Raw genomic sequence first — 20,932 nt, 5'->3', positions numbered from 1 at the left:
ATCTTTTATGTGAAATTATAAATAATAAGAAAACTCCTGAAGCAGATATTTTATTCCCCTTAGAAACTGGAAACTTGCATGACAGGGTGACTGGCTTTGTTACACTAGTTATTAGGCAGGAACATGGTGACAGCTGCGGTGGGTGTGCACCTGTCCTGCAACTGTCTCCTCCTAATCAAGCTACTTTTTTCCCTCGGATTTATGTATTTATTTCTACTTGTGGCTTTGGTTTATGTTCACATGCCGGGGTGGAGCAATGGGTTTGTGTCTCGGTGTCTCCTTAACTAAACCTTAAAGTAAAATGTACTGCTGCTCGTGCACTGGAAGATTACACTTTAGAAGTGGATTTATTCCTTTTGACTATGTTTAATGCTCTTTCAGGAAGATTATTCAATATCCTCTAGTTATCAATACCTTTCTTCTGGCTAATTAATATGTACTTATTGAAAGGATGGGCCAGAATCACATTCTCCATCCATGAGTAATATAGAGGCATTTGTACTCTAGATTAAGACAAGTTTTTTCCCTTGTGGTAATGATGATCACAAATAAAAACTATGACAATTCCTATATCTGTTTATCTATCTATCTATCTATCTATCTATCTATCTATCTATCGGCATATATATTCAAGTTCTCCCTTGTTACATATATATTTGAAATTATACTACAGTTCAAGTTTGTTCTAGAAAAATGTGCTTTTATGTAAGTGAATTAAAATGATGCAAAAAGTATGCAAAAAATCTTTAGTTACTCAGAAGATTAAAGTTGCTCTGGGTTTCAAAATAAATCCAGATATTGAATGAATCAATTCAAATAGGATTCACTCTGGGTTTTACTAATGTCAGATATTTTAAGAAAGGAAAAAGTTTAATCACAGAAAAAATATTGGAAATTAAAGTAAGTTTTATATCAATAAAGATACAATTTTAATTGTTTTACATTTTAGTCACTTGTCTTATGCTCTGGAAAAGGTAAGAAATGACATCACTTTGTCTTGAATTTACTAGTTTTTTGAGTATTAAAATAAGCACTCAAGGTAAAATTATTTTGAGGCTTGTATTTTTTCTCTTTGAAGAATAGATTATGAGTATTTTGTTTCAATAGAATTGTTCAATCCATTTCTTTTTTAATTAGACTTTTAAAATAATTTTGGAGGACAGAATTTTGAATACTACAGCTTTTTGTATCACCCTGACTTTAAACGAAGAAACGGTTCTCAAAGGGCACCGTGGTTCATAACCTGTTGGAGCACTTTCCCACCACTTAGGGCACAAGCAAATGGGTCCATTAAATTCATTAATCCCAAGTCTCGGATATTTTCCTAGATAAATTCCCACAGGAAGTAACAAAAGTTATTCACAAGATTCCAAAGGCAAAACTCACTTGATTCCTCTGTAACTATGGTTTGAAGACTTTTGAGAGAAGTTCAGTTTCTAGGTTATTGTATGCAGAAATGGACACAAAATTATTTCATCACTAAAAGGGCTTCAACATACTCTCCAAATAAGAAAAGGTACTGAGCCTTTATGGAAGTGGATATATTTTCAGTTCGTATTAGGCTTTAATATTTTTATAGCTAAGAGTAGTAGATATCGAGCAGATGGGAAATATTTATTACTGATGTGTTTTATACTTTCAGTTTTGTATTTAATAATTCATTAGTGCTCAGATATTAGGATTTTGTTTTTTCTTCTTTGATATGGTATAATTCAAATATTTTCACATGAATTAAGCACATGCTCCAACCTTGTCATTTCTGGTGACCAGAAATCTAGGACAGAAACCAGAGCCAACACTTAAAGAAGAGGAAACGTAACTGGAAAACTGAATATTTAGTAGTTCTTGTTTGTTTTTGACTTAGGATAGGGAAAATTAGAAGCTTTCTGAAATTTTTCAAAAGATGCGGTCACCTATGAGCAATCAGTTTTCTAGAAGACAGTTGTTGCTCTGTTTTGCTCTTTTGTGCAACATCTTTACAGCATGACATGTTTTATTTGGTCTCTGAGAGACTGAATCTGAAAGTGCAAAATAAAAATTTCCAGTTTTTAAAGTTACTGGGTCTTCAGATTCAGGTAAGCCAAATATCTGTGTCATTGTCTAAGTGGAATACTTTATTTTCTATTGTGCAATTCAAATGCTTTAAGTCTTAGGCTAGCTCTTTTAAATCACTTATCTCAAGGTCTGGCAGCCAGATGTTTCATAAATTTAAAAAAAGTCATTTAAAGGATTCAAAATCATTTAAAAAGAATTTATGCACTGATGCATTATATTTATTAATATGACTTCTTATAAAAACAAAACATTTAATTTCTCATATGATTATATCTTAGTTGTCCAACAAGACTACTAGTTTTTAGTTTCAGGTAAATTTAAAGAATTTTTTTGTATTATTCCCCATATATGGAAATACTCGTTCAGATAATTTGTTCATTGATTGATTACTTTTGTGTCTCACTTAGTCAAACTACAGAAATAAGCAATTTTAGGATCTCATTGCTAAACCTGGTATCAACCAAATGTTCCTAAAGACATCTGCCATATTCTGAACTCTGTCAAATCCAGCTCTAGTCAACTTGACGAAATTGACTATGACAAAGGTTATACTTAGGGGAAAGTAACTTTGTCGATTATCCTAAACATATCTGAAGTCATCCTTTGACTGTGGTGAAGACAGAGGAAATGGGAGAACTGCCGTTCTGAAGATGAGTAAAGAAACCGCATGTAAGGAAGTGCTCTCTGCACCGAATCTCATTTCTTTTAGCCAAATTATCCAGCCAACTCCAGATTCACTATAAATGCACAATTTTCCCCACTTCTACTACCTAAACCAATGAAAGAACTTTCAAAACTGTTATTGCAATTTTTCTCTTCAGGATTAGAATGAAATGAGACCACCTCAGCAGTGAGATGCACTGTCCACTGCCGGTCTACTTACCAGCTCTGCATTGTTGCTGGGCAGTTTGTAGGAATAGGAGTACGGGTAGAGCAGCAGCTGGGAGTACGAGTGGACTGTCAAGTATGCCTTGATGGAAGAGAGGTTCTTCTGGATGAAATTAGTTAGAGCTTTGGTTTCCTTTTCAGACTCTGCGGTGGGTCCGCAATAAGTGTCAGAGCAGGGGTCTTTAGAAGCTCCAGTTTCTGGGTAAAAAAATATTAGGAAGTTAAAAATCAATTGTTCTCAAAGGAGTCCTTGTAGTTATCCCTCCCTGTACATGTTTAGCCCAAGATTAGGATGGTATATTTTTAGGATGACGTGATAAAAAGCCACACATGACATCACCCATGTGGCCCTGTGCAGTCTTACACCATGGGATCGATATAATGTAAGACAATGGATAAGGTCAAGACTAATATTATGATAATTTTTAAAAATTTTGTTTTTTTAAATTTTATTTAGTAATTTTTTCTTTTGGTTGTTTGCAGTGTATAGGGTTTCTACTCCTTGTGCGTAGTGTATATACATGTAGATAAGACATCTTTTTTCCTTTTTTCAATCCCTTTCCATTTTCCCACCTTTCATCTCTCTCCACCTTTTGATCCCCTCCCCGTTTGAAAAGATCTAATAGGAAGATCTGATAGGAAGATCTGCTTCCTATTATCTCTTATTTTGCCTTTTATTTATACTTTGGGTTTCTCATATAAGAAAAATCAATGGAATATTTAAGTTTATGGGTCTGATTTATTCCCCTTTATATTATGGTCTCAAGGTTCATACATTTTCCTGCAAATAACTCAAATTCATCCTTCTTTCTGGTAGAGGATGGCCTTCTGTAGAAATTCACTAAACTCTCTAGACTGGATTAGTAGTTTGTTTTGTGCAATATTAAGACTCTAAAATCTAACACAACTGGGAAAATAAAAGAATGATTGATATATTTTTGTCAAGTGAGTTTATAAACAACTTATTGTCTGTGCTTTTAGAAGATTAGAACTCTAATATATAAATTCCTCACCGTCTTTCTTGTTTTAGTGACTGATAGGTTTTCTTATGTTATTTTCCCTCTTATGATTTTGAAGTGATGTGTGCAAAATAGCCAGATACTTACCACACCAACCAGCTTTAAAGTTTCTGTTGGGGTCTACACCACGACAGGAGCTTCCGGTCCGTGAAGAGCGGGTCTTTCTCCACATTCGACTCTGAAAGAGGATACTATGATGAGAACATGTGCTATAAAAAGTTGTTGGTTTAACTGTTACCAGTTGTTCTCAATAGTGGTTTGTATACCTTGGTCCAGGAGTACACGTAGCCATCAACATTGAACACGGGCAGGACGTAGAAGTCTAATTTGTCAAGCAGCTTTGTCATCTGAGCCTCCTGCCCATAGGTGCGGACGGCCTGTATGTGAATTACAAAGCAGAATTCTAGTCAAAATTCACACAGTCTGGATAGATGTCGAGTCTCACAGTGAAAGCAGTGTTCCCTAGTGATGTGGTCAAAGTTAACAATAATAAAATGACATGCAAACTATCAGGTTTTTGTTGTTATTTGTTTAAAACTACTGTTTCTCATTCTCCTCTGCTTCCTGGACACTTCTGTTTCATTCATATATAACTCATAAAGTTATTAGTTTTATTTTAACTTTTTCTTGAAAGATTTAGCAACATGAAAGACTTAAAAAATTTCCCTCGGGATAGCAACTGCAATAATTTGTTATCAGAGAGTGAGAACTAATGCTAGGAAGTGAGGAATGTCTATAGGTGACTATGACTGTTCCTTAAACTCATCTAGAGATTTATCTATTACCCTTAAAACTTCCTAACATTTTCTTATTAAAGGAAAATATGGAAGGAAAATGAGAATGTCTCTTCTTAAAAAGTCATTAGTGGATTTTGAGAAGACTCTTACAAATGTCAATTGCTTAATGAATGGAGGTCTCCTCTTTTTCCTCTTCTAGAGAAAAGAATCCCACTGATGAGCCAGTTCTCATGATTAAGCAATGTGAACCCTGAACTACGAATGAAGGACATTACGCTCATTTAATATATTCTCTTAATCACATGCTCTCTGCCCCAGCATCATATTAAATTTAAATTCCTTGGGCTTGTTTGAATAAACTTGAAAATATATGATTTCTATGTATGAGTGATGCTGATGTACTTTTTGTAACTATCTACAAAGAGTGTATTTTCTTCACTGTACGTTTTGCCTTTTAATTAATATATTTTATACCAATACTTTGTAACTTCACAAATGTCCTGCTTTTTCTTAAACATTTACTCACTTATTTTTGTATTACTCTGTTGGATTTTTCTGAAACAGCATTCTAAAAATGATTTTATATTTTGTTCATTCTTTCCACAAACTTTAGTTATATTTTTTCTGCACATAAGTTATTTCTTCTCTCCTATTTATTTATTTGTTAATTGAATTATCTATTTAAAATTTTTATTTTTAAAGTTTGTTAGGAGATCATGTTCAAGTTGGTATTCATCCACAACCATTAATTTTTAAATGACCAATCCACCATACTAACTGTTAGCCTAACAGAGGTGAATTTAAAATTTCAGATGAGGGAAATTCAGATAAATACATATTTTTAATCTTAAAATCGTTGTTTACACAATATGATGGTAAAAGTTGAAACCAATTTCCAAATATAAGGATTTGGAATTGTGGTTTTTTTCTGCATTATTTTCTCTTATTTTAGGTTATAAGGCACCAATTAAAATTAAAAATACTTTCTACTTCCTTTGCCCAAAAAGCATTGTACTGACCTCTTTCACAAACCACTGGCAAAAAGCAGGAGAAATCCATTCTCTTGCATGGAAACCACAATCTATGAAAACAGCAGGCTTATTTGAGCTAGCTTTGCCAACCTATAGTAAACAAAAGAAAAAGAGAAGTCGTGATCCATCTCATGCCACTCAGGGTCAACATTCACTATCCTTCTGGGCTTTGGACTCAACAGGTGAAACCTGACAACACCGAGTCATATATCCTGTGATTAAATTAAAGCACAGTACTAGCACAGTGTGTTCTTGCCTCTAGACACTTACAATGGTTGAGCTGAAAGCTTACATGGCTGTTTATTATTTTTATTAAGCTTGAAAAGCTTATATTTCTAGAAGATGCTTGATTACCCTGCTTAATTATACTCACGTGGAGGTTATTTTCAGTTGCTATTATTAGGTGACATGACCAAGACAACTGGATGAGTAATTAGAAGTAATCATGAGTCTTGCTAATCTTCTAAGAATTTTTCCTTCTCTCTACTTCTTTATCTTTTTGTTCCCTTCATTAGAATTACATGACAAAAATGACATCAGAGGCTGACAGAAACAAATTGTTGATACGCTTTGTAGTGTTTTCTGATAGACATGAAGTTTATGAACCTCTTTAGCAAATGAATTTGCAAACAACAGCTGGGAGTGAAGAATTTCATCAAGGTAGATGATCATTTACGTTGCTTACAGGAATGTGGTTAAATTTATAGTACTTCTTTTATTGCATTTTCTTTTTGAATAAATCAAAATAATGATTTAAAATTTCACATATGATAAAAGAAGCTGGGGAATCTGTTTGACTCCCTAGGGGATGCAGGCAGGAAGAATTATGCCAGTGTTTGGGATAAGCATGTTGTCTGTGAAACAGATGTTAATGCATTAGCATTCGTTGATTTAAAGCCTTCAGACATGGTAAGGTCAAGATTAAGAATAATTACCTTGAGGAGGTACATTGAACGTCCTTCAAATGTGGTTCCGATGACGCTGCGAGAAATGAGACTTGGATTCTGAGCAGCAATTTCTTTAGTCCAGGCCTCTATCTACCAAAGGGAATGATTTGTGGATTAATGTGATATTCTTGGCTCCATTCCCAAAGCAATGTCTGTCAAAACCACGTGTACAAGGTACCGTTTCCCAGTTGTTGTACTTGGTATAACTGTGTCCAGCTGCACGGCTGTGGCTGTCAAACTGAGCGTCCATTGCACTTCTCAGGTTGTTTATCAGTACCCTACAATGAACCAAAGTGGATGCTCCTAAGGACATGAACATATCTCCCCCACCCCGTCATCACATGTGAAACCACAGAGTCACTGCTTCAGTAATGGTACCATGCATTCTCCAAGGAGTCCTTTGATTGCTCCTGGTGCTCTTCAGTCAGAGTTTTGTTACCAGTTATAAGGAGTAAGACTGAGGACACTGGAGGATGTGCACTAGGCCGGCTCTTCTTCAGCCCAAACTTTACATCTTTGGGTGTCTTTGGTCCCCTGATACCTGGGCATCCTGGGTCAGGGTACTGGGTGCCCAAATACCAGGATGTACTTGAGGCCTGTCTATGTCATTTGTATGTTTTAGCACTATGCTCCAGAAACCTACTCGGCTCCAGATAAACAGAATCCATTGTTTAATCTAGGTTTTGAGAGACATTTTTTTTTGTTCCTGGAAAGTGAGAATTATTAACAAGCTAAAAATTAATTAGGTAAAAGAATACTAATTTTAAAGAACTAGTTTCTATGTGCATATTTGGCAGGTTTAAGTAGTTTAATAGTAATTTGGTATCAAGGTAATATGAAAATTGGCAATACAATGTTTGAAGCTGGTCTCTTCTTATAAATGCATGGTGCTTCTGAAAGTTGCAATTCAAAGAAGCAGGCCTGTGTGTGTGTGTGTGTGTGTGCATGCATGGTGTGCTTGTGTGTGTGTGCATGCGTGGTGTGCTTGTGTGTGTGTGTGTGTGTGTGTGTGTGTGTGTGTGTGTGTGTGTGTTCATTCATTTTCCTTTGGTACTCTGAGTGGAAATTGGGTTTGGAAGGAACACAGTTTAATGATCATTACTGTCCTCGATCAGAGTCCTATGAACATTTACAGACAGAGACCAGTTTGCAGAGCCTTCCATTATGCCCAGTAAGCCTTGAGACGGTTTTATCTGACAGAGAATTGTAGACACACATCAAAAGTCTGCTTTTCTTCTGCTGCCCCAAGGGCATTCTGATGAAGTCTGTCAGGAACTTCCTCTGAACCTACCTTCTAGTTGCTCCTTCGTGTGGTGAAGTTGGTTGTCAACTTGTGTCTATTTATGGAAAATGTAATATATTAGTACTAAATGGTATCTGCTTCATTGTGAACGGAAAATACTGTCTTGAGGATTTAATTGCCTTAAGATAATACTGTATCAAAAAATGAAAAGGATCAGATCTTACAACTATTCTATGAAAAGTAAACTTTCCTTTGGACAGTTGTAACTTTTTGTTTGTATATTCATTTTTATGGCTTCTTAAATTACCACAAACTTAGAGGCTTAAGCCAACACTCATTGATTATTTTATAGTTCTGTAGGTTAGAAGTCCAGTACAGGTTGCAATGAACTGAAAGCAAACTGTCAACAAGAATGTGTTCCTTTCTGGAGTTTTTAGGGAGAACCTGATTTGCTGGAGCCTTCTGCAGCTCCTAGAAGCTCCTTGCATGTTCTGACTGTGGCCCTCTTCCTCTGTCTTCAAAGCTAACAACGGTGAATCACATTGTCACATCCACTTTGCTTCTTCTTCTACTTTCTACTTTTAAGGACTTACATGGTTCCCCTGGACTATCAGGCTTACCCAGAGCAGTCTTCCTATTTTAGGTCAACTGGTTAGGAACCATAAGCCGTCTATTACCTTAATTTCTCTTAGTGAGATACTGTAACATAGTCGGACATACTGGGGATTTAACATCTTTGGGGGACATCATTCTACCTATTACAGTTAGAAATGATGATTAGAGTAAGTGCCATAACTGTATTCTATACCGGAATTAGGTGATTAGGATAGAGGGTGCAGTGAGAAGAAATCTTAAATTAAGAATAAAAAGATCAAAGTTATAGTTTGACTAAAGTAATTAACTGACCTTTGAAAAGTGATTTTTACTCTCTGGGCCTTAATTTAATAAGTTTTATAATGGGAATATTTGAGTAGTGGATACTTAATGTCTTTTTGAATTTTAAAGTACAGTGATGTGACTCAGTTCACAAGGCTTAGTCATTTACAGGATGTTTTCTGTGACATATAAATTTCTTTTTGACCAATTACCACCTTTTTTTTACTCTAAGAAAAGTGCAGGAAATTAAAGCTTAGAATAGAGGTGGTTTAGGGAAAATACATAAACAGAAAACAAAGCAAACAGAATGAAAACTCCTGAAACTTGGAAAAAATCAAATGGAAGAAAATAACTATATTCCAGTATCATTAATTTGAAACATCATCCTAACAAGTATAAACTTCTCCAAGTGAATAACAAAAGAAGAAACGGGAGAGAGAGAGAGAGAGAGAGAGAGAGAGAGAGAGAGAGAGAGAGAGAGAGAGAGAAGAGACACATGCTTTAACTAAATTTTCCATTGTCAGTGATTAAGCAAAATAACATTTAGGTCATACGGCTTCTATATGGGTGCTCAGAGAAAAGATATTAGTCAGTGATGCCAGGCATTCACATCCTTAAGACTTTTAGTAGATACTGTGTATAAGGCTGTATCAATAGTTATTTCTGACCTGTCAAGTGCCAGTTTGAGGCAGCGGTGGAGAGCAAAACGTCCAGATCTATCTCTGTTTTTTCACTGCACTAAACTCTCACTGACCAGTCGATGAGCACACAGGGGCTAGTATGGTTTTTGGCACTAGGCAGATACATTCTGTTAAAGTTATTACTTTGCTAAATAGTAAACATTTCCATCAATAACCAGAACAAAGAAGCATTAAAACAACTGTTAAATTCAAGATGACACCCAAGAGTAAAAGTATTCTTTAGTAACTTGTGAAAGAACATCAAAATGAGGTTGAAATGCGGTGCTAACTTTTGCCTGAAGACAGGGGATTGACCTCAAATGATCCTTTCCAGCCTCATGATTATTTGATTGTATTAGATTTAGGACAAAGCACTACTGTAGCTGTATAACAAAATATTATTATTAAATCATGAGCTACTATTGTAGAAGATTAAAACAATGCCTCTTAATATAATAGGGACCACATTACAGCTCCAGAAGAGAGAAGCGTGTGCACTATTTTTTATTTTTATATGCACTTTTTATAATGCCATCCAACTTCTTTTTCTCCCTTTTTAAAATATGCAAGAAAATTATATGACTGTGACTCCCAACAAAACAAGTAACACAATGTCTGAGAAGGAAAGGAAGAAATGACTCAATTTTACCTCTCCTTCAGATTCTGGAAAGCAGAACATTTGTTAAGTTCCTGAACTATGCATTCATCCCTACTGAAGAAGACCACTATGTGCCCACTGCTGTCCGAGAACACTTTCCTGACTCTGAAACGTGCAGAAAAATCTGATCGGTACCAATCTCATAGGTGGTGAACAACAGTTGGTATATCCCTGGATTGTACAGGGAAAAGGCAAACTTCTTGAATGTGTAGCAGAGAATTCTGTGAAGGGCTGCCCACCAGTGGGTTCTGTGAACTTAACTTTAAATCATAAGTCGAGATTCACATTATCCAATTCCTAGTCTTCCCCGTATAAGGGTGCAACCGAGGCATATAAAACCATAGTTTCCTTCTTACAAGCACTTTGCATTTTTTGCATGATATTTAAGGATTTGGCTAAAATAATACAAGTTTTGCTGAAGAGGATAGGATCCATCAAAGAAATCTAAAAAGCTACATAGGTGGAATGTGCAGCGTGCACACATGCGGTTATATGCAAACACAAGTGCAAGTCCTTGCCAGCAGGAAACCATCTAAATACACATTTGTTACCCTATGAAGTAATAATGAGATGCACAGGGACTCCTTGCAACCCAGCAAGGATATTACTGGAGTACTTCTCCACAATTTCCAGGGACTTATTATTATTTAATATTTAGAAAATTACATGCTGCAATTGTGCTCAGCAGTGAATAGAAAAACAAAAATTAACAAGATCTTAGCCCTCAAGGAACACCCTATGTTCTGGGGAAGACAACATTCATCCATAATTCCCTGAAGTTTAATACTAAAAAAATGAAATAAATTTTCTGTTTAATAGAGTAGATGGAGATGGAGGTGGGATCAGAAGCTATTTTACTGTTTTGTGGTGTAAGTAGAATTGTGACATAATTCAGGTGTTAATATTAGTCTCTTCCTTGATCTTCCTATGATCTCCCTTCATTTTTCCTTAAAAAATTCTAAAGAAATCTCATGTTTCTGAATGATACTGAGGTTCTTAAAAGCTAGGATTTTATAATTCTTTCCTATCTAATAAGAGCAAAATGTCATAGACATGAATCTTAATCACATTTTGAAACTTACTAGGTTGCATTTTTGTTTTAAAAAGACACTTGATTCTAAGGGTTATATTTTGACACTTCCCTCAGGCAGAAGCAGATAGGGAAGCTAGATGAGGCATGATAATGGGGTCAAACATAACGGTTTTGCTCATCCTTAAAAAAGAGGAATTCTTTGTATGGTAGGAAGCTATGGCATCATTCTCAGTGATAGTAATACCAGTTGCAACTTATTCACATACTATTTTATTTCATTTCCATTGCTGCCCTTGGGCATTATGTCTTTATTTTGGATAAGAAAACTTCAGCACAGAAAGTGTAAGCAAATTACCCACTGTCTCACACCCAGGAAGTTGCAAAACTGAGGTCAGAATTCAATCCAAGGCTTTTCCCAAAGCCTTTACTCCACGTGCTATGCTATCTCGTTTCTGATGGTGGTACAGATTTTACAGGGGGTGAGTCTGAGGGTGTTACTGGTATTAATACTGGTTTTCTGTATTACTGAGATGTGGAAACAATACAAAGTTTCTAATGTGAGAATTATAAAGGTCCATTTTCTCAAAACATAAAGAAGACCTATGAATATGGTAGGAGCTTTTTGGATGAATATTTGAACACTTGGACCTTGAAATTCACTTTGCTCCTCCCTGATCCACTTTTGGAGAAACAGCTCTGCTTTGTACTGAAGACCTTAGTTCTTGCATTCCTTTCTGCAAATCTCCCAGATTCTTTACCCCTCTAAGTCATGGCCTATGGTCCATTTTCTGTCTAGAGTGTGGTTTTTCCTTGACTTTGTCTGGCTAACCTCTACTTATCTGTCAGTTCTCAGGTGAAGCCTCATTTCATAAGGTAGACTTTCTTGACTGTTGGACTAAGTTGTTTGCTTCAACCTCAGTCTCTCTGCCCTTCCTAACATCTATTACACACTATTGAAATTTCTTATGTAAAGCCTACTTTTTCCTGCAGGAGGTGAGGCCATATCCATTCATTTTTAGTACTTGATACATATAGGCACAAAACATGTATTTGTTGGATCAATGATGGACAACTGTCTCTTAGGAAAGCATTGTCATCTTGGAGGATCTAGGTGGGCCAGTGTGGTATTTGGGGAAGAGCAGACATAGCAAATAGTATAATCAACTCTACTGTAGATCTTTGGGGGATCAGTTTTCTTTCTTGGGGTTCTATTCATCTTTTCTTCTACCAGCACAGATAGTGGTAGGATCTTGGGACAGGTCACTCAGATTGCTTCTAACCTTCTAAACTAAGGGGGCAGAAAGAGCCCTCTTGTCTCAGAACTGGTCAGACTACTCAGAAGGAATATTTGACAATATTTGGGGTTAAAAATGTCTGAGCTAGGTGTGGTGACATGACCCGTGCAAAGCCCAAGAAGGAGGATTGCAAATCCAAGTACAGCCTGGATAACTTAGTGACTTTGCAAGACCCATTTTCAAACACACACACACACACACACACACACACACACACACACACACACAGAGAGAGAGAGAGAGAGAGAGAGAGAGAGAGACATATTTGAATATTTAGCTCAGTGCACAGGCTCAGGGTTCAATACCAGGTACCACAAACAAAACGAAACAAAGTAAAACAAAAACATTTATATGTATGTAGTTGATAATAGAATGTTCAGTTGTTTGGCCTGCATTCATCTACAGCAATAACAGATCAGATTTCCAGCTAAAGAACTGCAGTTCATGAGTTAAACTCATTATCACAATCAAACACAAATTCACCAAGACAGAAGTCTTAAGTAATCTAAGACTAGTGCTGCCATTACCTCTTGGTGAGTCCATGGGGAAGGCCTGGTTTGGGGCTCACTTTTTCCTTCTCAGAGTTATTCGAAGGCTCAGACAAAAGCATGCGTGGGAGGGAATTCGTGGCTATGGAATATAAACTTACTCATAGTGCAGTTCATTGTGCTCCAGAAAGTCTTCCACAGTGAGAACATCTTCTGCTTTAACACGGAAGTCAACTGTGGTGTGAGGTTTGATTTGTGCGACAGAATCTGGCTTCCAGAAGTCAAGCTAAATAATTATCAAGGCATACTGTATTAGGTTTATATAATTCAATACAGGAACAATCTGTTAGCACAGTTATGCTATTCCGTTGAGTTATTTTCAAAACAAAATTACCCATGTGATCTCTTAAAAATATCTCCTTTGAGTGAACAAAGTTTGGGACCAAAAATTTAGATATCTATGAAAATGCTTACAAATACATATATAACATTAATTGATTACCAACAAGCATGAAGAGCATATCCTTGTTTTCTATAATACTAGTTAATAGCAGTGTTCTATAACTGCTCATTTCTATGTATTTATTTTCTGCAGTACTTGCTTGTGGTGGTAACAGTCTTTGACAATGGATACGTGTCTGAATGAATTCTAATGAATTAACTACAGCCAGCAAATGTGGCAAGAAACTGAGCTTTCCTTTTCCTTTAGAATTTATTTCATGAGTTTATCTTGGAACTTAATTCTGTACAGTGGTAATAATGTGTAGAACTAGGATCATCCTTGACCTGTGGAGGGTACATAGAAAGAAACAAGGTATCTTTCCACAGCAAATGTCTGGGCACCATGGCTAGAAAGAAAACACACTTGGGCATCCAGTAATATACTGACGTTTTCATTTATTTAGTTATTATCAGCTATTATGGTGGGCCTATTTTACAATGGTCTCTGTGCTTGAGATTATGGATGTTGTAGTAAGCATATGGAGCATGACCTCTGTCTCCATGGAAGAATTTTAGAGAAAATTAAATAACAAATAATAATTTTAGAGAAAATTAAATAAATAAAATAAACAAAATAACAATGTGACATATTTGATTTTTTTATGCATTTAATGGGAATATGTAGTTTTAACTATCCATCGCCCTCAAGAAACTATTAGCTAAAGTATACTGTCGCATGTAGGAGCATGCTTTCCTGATTTTTCCTTGAGCTGAGTAGAGGCCCAGAAGATTGGTGTGAGCCTGACATTGTGCCTTTCTTTGTCTCTGTGCTTCACCTAGTTTCTGGTTGGATGTCTGTAGGTTAGTCCTAGGCATGGCATGAAAATGATGGTGATGTTAGAACCTGGAAAGGAAGTTTGCGAAGACAAAAACTACAGAAGAAACTGAGATGGTAAGGCTTTAAGAGCATTTGATTTATATCTGTGGGCAATTATCATGGTTTATGTCTGTGTCCCCCAGGCCTCATGAGTTTGAATTGTGCATCTGTGATTCGTTCATTGTCTAGTGCTTGGATTGATGGTGTCAGTGCTCCACCCACAAAGGGGTGGAGCCAGGATGTGATGTAATGGCAGGAAGAAGGTGTGTCTTGCTCTTTGCTGGTTCCTGCTTGCTGTTTGCAGCCACCATGAAAGGCGGCCCAGCCATGCCTGCCTGCCTGGCAGCCAACTGAGTGTGGACTGAAACCTCCAAAAACTAAAGAAATAAACCTTTCCTTTCCCAACTTGGGCATCAGGTATTTTGTCTCAGCGATGAGTAAAAAATAACTAAGACAGCAATCTAGTAATCTTTATCCTGCCCTGATTTTGTCTTTATACAGCTGTAGAATTTCAGTGGGTTCTGGGCCATGGGTTAGGCCTAAAGAGAATCCCAGGCCAATTTCTATTCAAAAGAATTCCTGAAGCAAAGGGTGTGAATGTGGTTATCACCGGAGGGGTTGAAAGGAGAAAGTATTGATGGTTGAATAAGGATTAGTTGTAGCCCAGTGAACTAAGGATTACAGGACAAAGATGAGAGGTTATATGATAGAGAAGGAAGTACAAAGGCATGCCATGTTAAGAACAGAGGAAACAGAGGGTTGGAGATAAATTAGCCAATGCTGGGAAGAGAAAGGCAGTGAGGATGAAAATATTATAAGACAAAGTATATTTTTGAAAGTTAGATCTACATTTGTGTTCCTAATACGTTCCTCTCGGTCCAAGGTAATGAAGCAGAAGGAAGTGTGCCTTTTTCATAGATACAGAAATTTGGCACTAGTAAAGCACATCATGTCTCAAGGAGTTGGTCGCCCACCAGGACGGTGGCTACTTACCTGCACATAATCACTGGGACTTTCATATGCTCAGGGGACTCCTTGCTGCCCAGATTGACATTTCTTTCTTTCCTCTAGTACTGGGAAATGCCAATGTCAGCTCCAAGTTAGCAGGAGGTGCCAGTGATACAACTTTCGGTAGAGCTAGTCAACCAGTGACTCTGAGGAGTCGTCTAGGTTCTCCAACTCCAGAACTTGGAATAATTTTGAAATGTGTAGTTTGTACTCTTGGGAAGTTTCTCTGTGGAGTGAGCTGTGGAGTTTGTACTCTGTGGAGTTTCTCTGTGGACTGGCTCTGTGGTAGCCAGTTTTAAAAATGCTGCCCCTTTCCTATCTACCACGTTACTTCTTACTTTTTAAAATTTTCTTACCAGTGATACCTACATTCTCAAAAGAATCCTTTCTATCAAATGTTTGCCTCAGGGTTTGCTCTGAGTGGATCCCTGTTAAGATGCTAGCTTTCCAATCTGCATGATGTCTTTGGTGGTGGCTCTAAGGAGACCTTAAATATGATTCTATTTTTGATGTTAAATTGAAAATTGCTTTTTCTAATGACCTAAGCTCTTGCCCATTGTCCCTTGCTCTGCCAAATTGGAATACTGTAGGATTCTGCTGTAAGAATGGGTTCTTTAATGGGGCATGTTGAGGAAAGGTTGCAGACCTAATCTTAGGTTAAAAATTTCAGTTTGACAGGGAAACAATTGGTCAGTAAGTCTGTCAACGTCCAATGGTGTGGAGCATTGCAAGTGTGATGCAGACTCCAGTACATGGAATAGAAATACAGCTTGACATCAGGAATAACACTTGATCCTCTGAGCCTCTTGTTCACCAGGTATGGACACAAAGAAACTCAAAGCAATGACACAAGGAGATAATATGAACTTCAGGAATTACCAAGAATTTATAAATGAGATTAATATCAAAAATTTAGAAATGGGCTAAAATATATAAGAAACAGAGAATTGAATTGTATGTTAAGAAATGATGAAATTGAAGTTGTAAATGATAAATGCAGGACTAAGTGCACAGAACCATACAGAATGTTTATTGAATGATAGTGGGATATCACTAAGTGATAACTTCATGAGAACATAGACTTAATCAGCCAGGTGGGTAACAAGCACAGAATTTTTCCTAAACTATATCACAAAACCAGCACAAGAGCAAGATAAAGTAGTGTACAAACTTTAAATTCTTCCAGGAATAAGACTGGAGCATAAAAAAAATCAGTGTTGGAAATCTTTGGTTCTTCTCAAATTTATTATTTTTCATTTTGTATTTGAGTATGTCAAGCACCTCGCAGAGCTGTAATTTATCTTATAGACATTTGTCTTTGTTAGAAAAGGAAGCAACTTCTATTCTAGTTTTAATTTCAGACAGCAAGGAGAAAACTTGTGATGAAACCACAATGACCAGAACACAAGAAGACCACAACTATGTTACCAAAAACATTGAGAAAAACACATCCTAAATTCAGGGAAAACAGAATCCAAGAAAGTCCAGAGAAAACAGATTAGGTGTTACGATGACTGTCTCCAAAGTGAACTAGTGCAACCTTGATTGCAAAGAGATAAAATAAAATTCTTACTATACAATTATAGGTGAAGGAGAGGCTGCTGGAGTACAGTGTGGTCACAGATCTCTCCAATACACTCAGCTTTTAAAAGGACATGTTCAAAAGCTGGGAGGAAGGACACACGTCCAAGGATGAATACAAAGACTGGATGCCCTTGTGATGATCTTATCAGGAAGGCTACCGCTCAAAATATACTCATCCACACTATTGCTAAGCAGAATAAAAATCTTTTTATTTCATGTTGGAAATAATAAAAAAAAGAACACAACAACAGCGAAAAACCAATGTGTCCTCCTGTTGGAGCAAAAGCCCATGTCTGCAACTGAAGGAGAGAAAGTAGCCTTCGAACTCTTTTTTTTACTTCTATACTAAGGAAGAATTAATGCTATTGATTAGCATTGATTTTTCTACTTCTAATAGTAGATGAAATTACAATCAAGATAAAGAATTTTTCACATGTTGTTCAAGCAGAAATATTGCTTCAGGAAGAACATTGAGGCCCAAGGTAGGTGAAAAGGTGGGTAATTATACCAGCATGGAAATTATATTCAGAATCCCGTATCTAATGATAGAAATAAACAAATGCTTATAAGCTCTTCCTATTCAAATTATTTTGAAGTGCTTTACTTTTATTCTTTTAACTCTCACAACAATGCTCTAAGGCAGGTAGCATTATCATGACCTTACACATGAGAACAGTAAGACCCAGAGTGGTGTCTGAGGCCCAGCCGCAAATGGTGGGGCCAGGGATTGATCCTGGGCAGTCTGAGACCAGATTTTCTACTCTTTGACCATTACAAAATGCTGAATTTTAGATAAATTTTAGATAAAATGTACTGCAGATGTGATTACAGAACTTTCTCAGCAATACTGGTAGAATCAGGGCTCGTTAGGGAGTACAGGAGGATAGTTTCAGATTTCATAAACAGGAAAACAGGTGAAGGCCAGAAGCTGGGGCTCCTGGGGCCTGGCATGGATCCTGGCAAAACTGCCGAGTAAACTGGAAGCAGATGGACTGAGAAAAGGAAAGGAAGCTCAGAAAAGGAAGCTGTGAGCTCTAGGAGCAAGCATAGTTTAAAGCAAGAGTAAGTCAGGTCCAATTAATGTCATCTTATTATTGGAAGAGACTCACCTGGTAGAAACTGCATCTTGATCTCAATAAAGTATTTGATGAGGTCTCTGTATTGATATCCTTTTTACAAGCTGGAAAGTGGCACAGCATTAGCTCTAGATAAACACCCCACTAACTCAGGGTGGTTGAGCAAATTTATCCAAGGAGAGCGGGTTAATGAATCACTCTTAGTACCGAACACGGTATCTGGTGCACTGGAGAGTCATGGCAAATATGTACTGACTGAGGAAAACATAAAGCAGGCATCGATCCTGTGCTGATTCCTGACCTACTTAATACTTTATTCAGTGCCAAATAGTCAAGAAGGCACACTTACCAAATTTGCTGGTGATGCAAAGTTAGAGGGGGAAGCATTATTTCCTTAGATCATTGAATTTATTTTTAAAAAGATCTAAACATGTTAAAAGCAGGCTACCAAGATACATCTTAACAGCATAAATCTGAAATTCCACTTTACGTAAAAAATCAATTAGGCAAGCACAGAAGGAAAGATATCTTGTTTGAGGGTGATGCATGTGAAAAAAACTTTAATAGTTTTGATTGAACACAAGTTTAATAGAAGCCAAGAGTGTTCTATGGCTGCTCAAAATGCTGAAAAGAATCTTAAGGTGCATTAATAAATGCTTCCTTTTCAAATGAAGGTAGGCAATGTGCTTGTAGGATGTATTAGTCAGAATACATTGATGTCAATTCTGGTAGCTACATTTAAAAAAGAAATACAGAAAGAAAGACTGCACTGTAACCACAGGAAACAACAATGCTGAAAAGTATGTAATATGGTGCTAAAAGAAATGATGAAAAGACTGAAAATATAGATCTTAGAGGTATTTGGCTCACATAGGTCTAATGGGTCAAAACTAGAGAAGACAGATTTTGGTTTAGAATAAGGAAGAAAACAAATAAGATGATTATTAAATACACGAACTATTACATAAATGAATCTGTTGTTCCTGGAAGTACCTGGTACTATTTCCTGGGAGGAAATTCTAGATTTAAGTGGAAGGATGGAATGGATGAGTATATTGTCTTTCTTTTTTTATTTAAAAAAGATTAAGATAAAAGTGGATATAACAACACATGTCAGAACAGAACAATTTAAGCAACATAATGTTTCACCACAAGACAACCCGACATAACAGTAGTTACCATAGTGTCTCTTTCCTTGAAATATTTGAGTATACCTTCATATACTATAGTATCAAACATAACAAGACAGTGTAAAACCATTCAAGAGAATGAAAGTATTACAGGGTATTCAGAACCAACTAACAGAAAAGGAACAATGGTTACCAAATTATCTCCTTATCTTTCAATTCTAATCTTCTGATTTCATGATTGTGGCACTATCTAATTCTTTCTTCCTCTACATCTGAAGAGCTAAAAACTGAGATGGACTGATAGATGAGAGACAGATATTTAGGAGCTAAAAGATTATTTTATAGATTCATGAATCAATGACATTGACCCAAGTAGAAATACTTGTGGTCAGCAAGAGCTTCCAGCCACAACACATACATAATTAAAAATGCTAATTCTTGCCCCAGATACAGTGGTTTTAAAAAAGCAGTATGGAGATTTCAGTTTCTTGAAAGCAAAGCAAAAGTAAAGAAGTCACTCATTTTTTAAAAAAAATCTTCTTTTCAGCCTTACACTCTATCATTAAGTGAACCGAAACCAAGGTATTGAAAACTCAGGTAGTTTGACTTGAATTGAAAGAAAATCAAAAAGGGTAGATGATACATGGATTGTAGAAATGAATTCAAAGTTTGACAAAAGCCTAGTTTTTCAGGAATATCCAAATTGACCATTTTTCTCTTTTGTGTTAGAAGGTGACTTCACAGCAGATGTTTTAGAACCTTCAAGACGGTTCCAACTCTTTCAGTTGTACTCCCAAATTTTTTAAAAGTATGCATGGATCTATCATACTATGAAGTGTACCATGATCTAATTCAGCAGAAAAAAGGTATTATGACATTAAATATTTTCCAAATCTTTCTTTCTTGCTACCAAAAATACTACAGCCATTATTTCATGTTTTTCCTTTGATGGAATCACAGCATAAATAGCTTTTAAAGTAGGTGTGAAACAAACCTGAAGTATAGAATTGCTACTTACCTCGCTGATACTGGCCAACTCATGCATCAAAGTCATATGATTTTCATCTTCAACACTGACACGGAAAACCTTATTGCTATGTGACAAGATAGCAGAAAAATAAAGAATTTAAAATTGGGTGGTGTGTTCAAACTTTTGGGTCAGGAAGTACTTATTCTTCAACGAACTATCCACCTACCCTTCAAAATCCTCAGCATGATGAGAAGATGCTAAGGCCACAGTCACCAGAATCAGAAACGCCAACATTGTGGCAGACTGGGTCAGTGGAATGATCCAGGGTCTCACCTGCTTTTATATGCTAGAGTGTTCCTTGCTGGTCCACATTGCAAATAGACAATATCGGATTTTTGATTAGTGCTTTTCTTGGCATTGTTGCTTGGTAGCTGTGTAAAGTCTGAGAAGATCTCTCTTTTAACACCTGTGGAAACAGAGTAAGTAATCTCTTTTAGTTATTTAATATGAATGGCAGACCTTGAATAATTTGGAGGAAATTCAATTTTAAATAAATCAATATTCCAGTCTTTTTTAAATTGAGAATTACAGTCAATTCTATAGAATTTAACTATAAAGTTTGATGAGTTTTATCAGTGTGTATACATTTACATATTTATCAGTTTTTTAAAATATTATTGGGTTGTTCCTTTTTATCAATAAGTAATATTCCATTGGAGAAGTATACTATAATTTAACTATTTTTCTGTTGGTAGGTATGTTATTTCCAATTCTGTGTCATTAGTGTATCAAACTGCAACAAACATTTTTGAACAAGTCTGTTGTTCACATTTATTTTAACTTAAATGGGAATAAATATCTGGTGAAACTGTTAAACAGTCATGTAGATTTAATAT

General features: G+C 36.3%; 1 protein-coding gene across 2 annotated transcripts in view; it reads right to left on the bottom strand.

Annotated features, from left to right (window-relative positions):
* Window positions 1-20,403, bottom strand: part of Cpb1 (carboxypeptidase B1) — a 28,373-nt gene extending 7,970 nt beyond the window's left edge. Inside the window, exons 1-9 of one of the 2 annotated variants that reach the window (XM_003476766.2) lie at window positions 20,263-20,403; window positions 20,085-20,160; window positions 13,112-13,236; window positions 6,856-6,955; window positions 6,666-6,767; window positions 5,719-5,820; window positions 4,229-4,339; window positions 4,050-4,140; window positions 2,939-3,141 (exon numbers count right to left, since the gene is read on the bottom strand). In XM_003476766.2, the coding sequence (XP_003476814.1) occupies window positions 2,939-3,141; window positions 4,050-4,140; window positions 4,229-4,339; window positions 5,719-5,820; window positions 6,666-6,767; window positions 6,856-6,955; window positions 13,112-13,236; window positions 20,085-20,160; window positions 20,263-20,330 (978 nt within the window). In that variant the 5' untranslated portion in view covers window positions 20,331-20,403. Of the gene's footprint in view, window positions 1-2,938; window positions 3,142-4,049; window positions 4,141-4,228; window positions 4,340-5,718; window positions 5,821-6,665; window positions 6,768-6,855; window positions 6,956-13,111; window positions 13,237-17,969; window positions 18,159-20,084; window positions 20,161-20,262 lie in introns of those variants that run through there. The other variant, XM_063249160.1, reaches the window with a different exon arrangement.
* Window positions 20,404-20,932: the final 529 nt, after the last annotated feature.

Source organism: Cavia porcellus, unplaced genomic scaffold, assembly GCF_034190915.1.
Source record: "Cavia porcellus strain 051 isolate PalLab524CR breed Dunkin Hartley unplaced genomic scaffold, mCavPor4.1 scaffold_5, whole genome shotgun sequence".
NCBI lineage: Eukaryota > Metazoa > Chordata > Mammalia > Rodentia > Caviidae > Cavia > Cavia porcellus.
The sequence above is the reverse complement of the archived record's forward strand: the minus strand, read 5'-3'. Positions and strand labels throughout refer to the sequence as shown.